The 2,637-nt window shown below is 63.4% G+C and overlaps 1 protein-coding gene across 1 annotated transcript in view; it reads right to left on the reverse strand.

Moving 5' to 3' along the window:
- Positions 1-2,637, reverse strand: part of TTYH1 (tweety family member 1) — a 23,374-nt gene that overhangs the window by 11,005 nt on the left and 9,732 nt on the right. Inside the window, 1 exon segment of the mRNA XM_015561449.1 lies at positions 1,363-1,610. Within this exon segment, the coding sequence (XP_015416935.1) occupies positions 1,363-1,610 (248 nt within the window).

A 2,637-nucleotide genomic window follows, 5' to 3' on the forward strand; every position in this document is an offset into this window, starting at 1 on the left:
GTTCCCGGCCCACAAAGCTGCCCTTGTCCCGGGCCTCTGGCCGGCTGTGTCTCTCCCCCACCGGGCCTTTGTCCGCCTCCCCGTCCACCCCCCTCAGGGGCTCCCCCAGAGCTTGGACACAGGCCACCCAGCCGCCTCCCCCACATCCAACCCCCCACTCCACCCCCAACACAGACTGTCTCTGCAGGACGAAGAGGCAGAGCCCGGCCAGGACGGGGGTGGGAGTCCGGCTTCCGGGACACTCCCCCGATGGGATCCGGGCTAGCCTCCCGGAGCCCTAATCTGGGGGACAGGACAGCTGTCCGGCCCCGTGGGGGTGGCCCTGCGGCCGGCTGAGTGCCCGGCTGGCCCCTGCGGTATATGGGGTGTCAAGCGCTCTTCTCCTCGCTCCCCTGGGGCTGGCCCTGAAGAAGGCCCCGGACTCCCAAGGGTTTGCTGCTTGGGTCATGTGGCCTGGTCTTCCCTCTTTCTTTCTTTTTTAAAATTTAATCCTCACCCGAGGATATTTTCCCCACTGATTTTTAGAGAGAGTGGAAGAGAGAGGAATATCGTTGTGAGAGAAACACATGGATTGGTTGCCTCCTGCAGGAGCCAGACCAGGGTCCCGGGCCAGGAGCAGCCTGCAACCGAGGTACCTGCCCTGGACCAGAATCGAACCCAGGACCCTGTGTCCCGCAGGCCCACGCTCTATCCATTGAGCCACACCGGCCAGGGCTGAGCCTTTCTGGTTCAGAGCTGGGAGTGACATCCCAGGTCCAGCAGGGTTACTGCGGGAGGGACCGGCTCAGGTCTGGGCCAGGAGGGGGTGGTCTGGGCTCAGCCTAGCGTTATCTCTGTCTCTGGGACCAGAACATCAGCGCCATGAGGGCAGCGACCTGGCTGGGCTTGCTCAGTGTCTCCTGGCACATAGTAGGTCCTCAAGGGGTGGTGGCTGCATGAATGAGTTCATGAACGACATCGCTGGTGAACATTGACCGAGTACAGCTGTGAGCTGGATACGGTACCTTCTCCCATTCAATGTTCCCACCAGGAGGTGGGTGTTGCCATGATACCCATTTTAGAGATGTGGAAACTGAGGCCAGGAGGGGCTAGGTCACTCCCCCAGGCGGCACAGCCATTAAGGGGCAGAGCCGCCAAACCCAGGCAGCCTGACCGCCCAGCTCTGATTCCCGACCTCATTCTGCCAGGCCGGCTGCCCTGGAAAAGGCGCGGCCCCTGAGCCTCAGTCTCTCCATCCATTCAATGGGGACAGTGCTGCCTGCCACTGAGGAGGGGGTGGAGGGTTGGAGGTCGCCAGCGGAAGCCTGACAGAGAGCTTGGGGAGCCCCGTCCCTGCCCCCACCCGTCCTGGGGCCCCATTACCAGCTGACGAGAAGGGCAGCTATGCAGCTCCAGGTGACGCAGCCTCCCCCGGGCGGGGGGCTCTTGGTGCCCGGGGGCTCGGGGGGCCGGCAGCAGCAGACACGGATGAGGTAGGCAGCGATGAGGATGAGGCTGAGGCCCAGACCCAGGCCGGCCAAGGCCGCCACCAGCAGCAGGGCCTGGGGAAGGAAGGGCGACGTCAGTGGAGGAGGATGGGGTTCCCACTCCCCCAGGTTGGCAGCTGGGCTCTGTCATTGGGGAACCAGGTCCCTGGAGGGAGGCTCACATCCTGGGTTCCAGCTCTGCTCTGCCCACTGAGGCTGTGTGACCTTGGGCAGGCGCCCTCCCCTCTCTGGGCCTCAGCTTCCTCCTCCACCAGGTAGTTGGATGGAGCATCTCCCAGGGCCTGACCCAGGTCTGTGGGATGGGGGTGAGTGGGGCACCTGTTCCTGGAGATGAGTGAGGCTGAGGGGGGAGGCTGGGGGGAGGCCTTCTCCTCCCTCCTCCCTGCTGGTCCTCCCCACTCACGGCTCGCTCTCTGTGCCCGGCTGCTGAGCTCTGCACACCCGCCACGGGTGAGTCTGTCACCCAGGGAGTGCGTGTGTGTGTGCAAGACTGAGAGAGAAGCTGGGAGGCCAGAGTGAAGACAGAGCAGGGAGCGGGGGGCAGGCAGACTCAGGGAGAGAGAGAGAGAGAGAGAGAGAGAGACAGAGACAGACTCAGAGACGGACGAGACGGACAGACGGAGACAGGTGGAAGCTGAGCCAAGGCTGGAGGCCCGGGGCAGGGCGGGAACGCGTGTGCGAGGAGGGAAAGCCTCGCGGAGGAACGGGCTGCTCCACGGGGCGGGGTTCTGCGTGGAGGCTCTGCGGTCCTGTCACCGTCACAGATGCCCAGAGTGGGGCAGGGGTTCACCTGGGGCCACACAGCACGGGAGGCACAGCACCGGGGGCGGAGTCAGGCTTCTGGGCTCAGTGGCTGTCCCCCTGAAGCAGGCCTCTGCCTTTGTCCTCGCTGCGTGTGTGTGCGTGTGTGTGTGTGTGTGTGTGTGTGTGTGTGTGTGACAGGGTGGGGGTGCTTGTGTTTCTGACTGTTATGGGTGTGACTGAGTTGGTCTGTCATGAGCTAATAATACACCTAAGTGTGTGTGTGTGTGTGGGGGGAGCTGAGAGCGTGTGTGTACCTTCAGGTGTGAGAGTGATCTGTGGGCGCCCGTGTGCTGCTGGCACAATTCTTTGAGTGTAAGTGGGTCTCAGGTAGAGTGGTAGAGAGAGA

The sequence above is a fragment of the Myotis davidii genome, unplaced genomic scaffold (genome assembly GCF_000327345.1).
Source record: "Myotis davidii unplaced genomic scaffold, ASM32734v1 scaffold1097, whole genome shotgun sequence".
NCBI lineage: Eukaryota > Metazoa > Chordata > Mammalia > Chiroptera > Vespertilionidae > Myotis > Myotis davidii.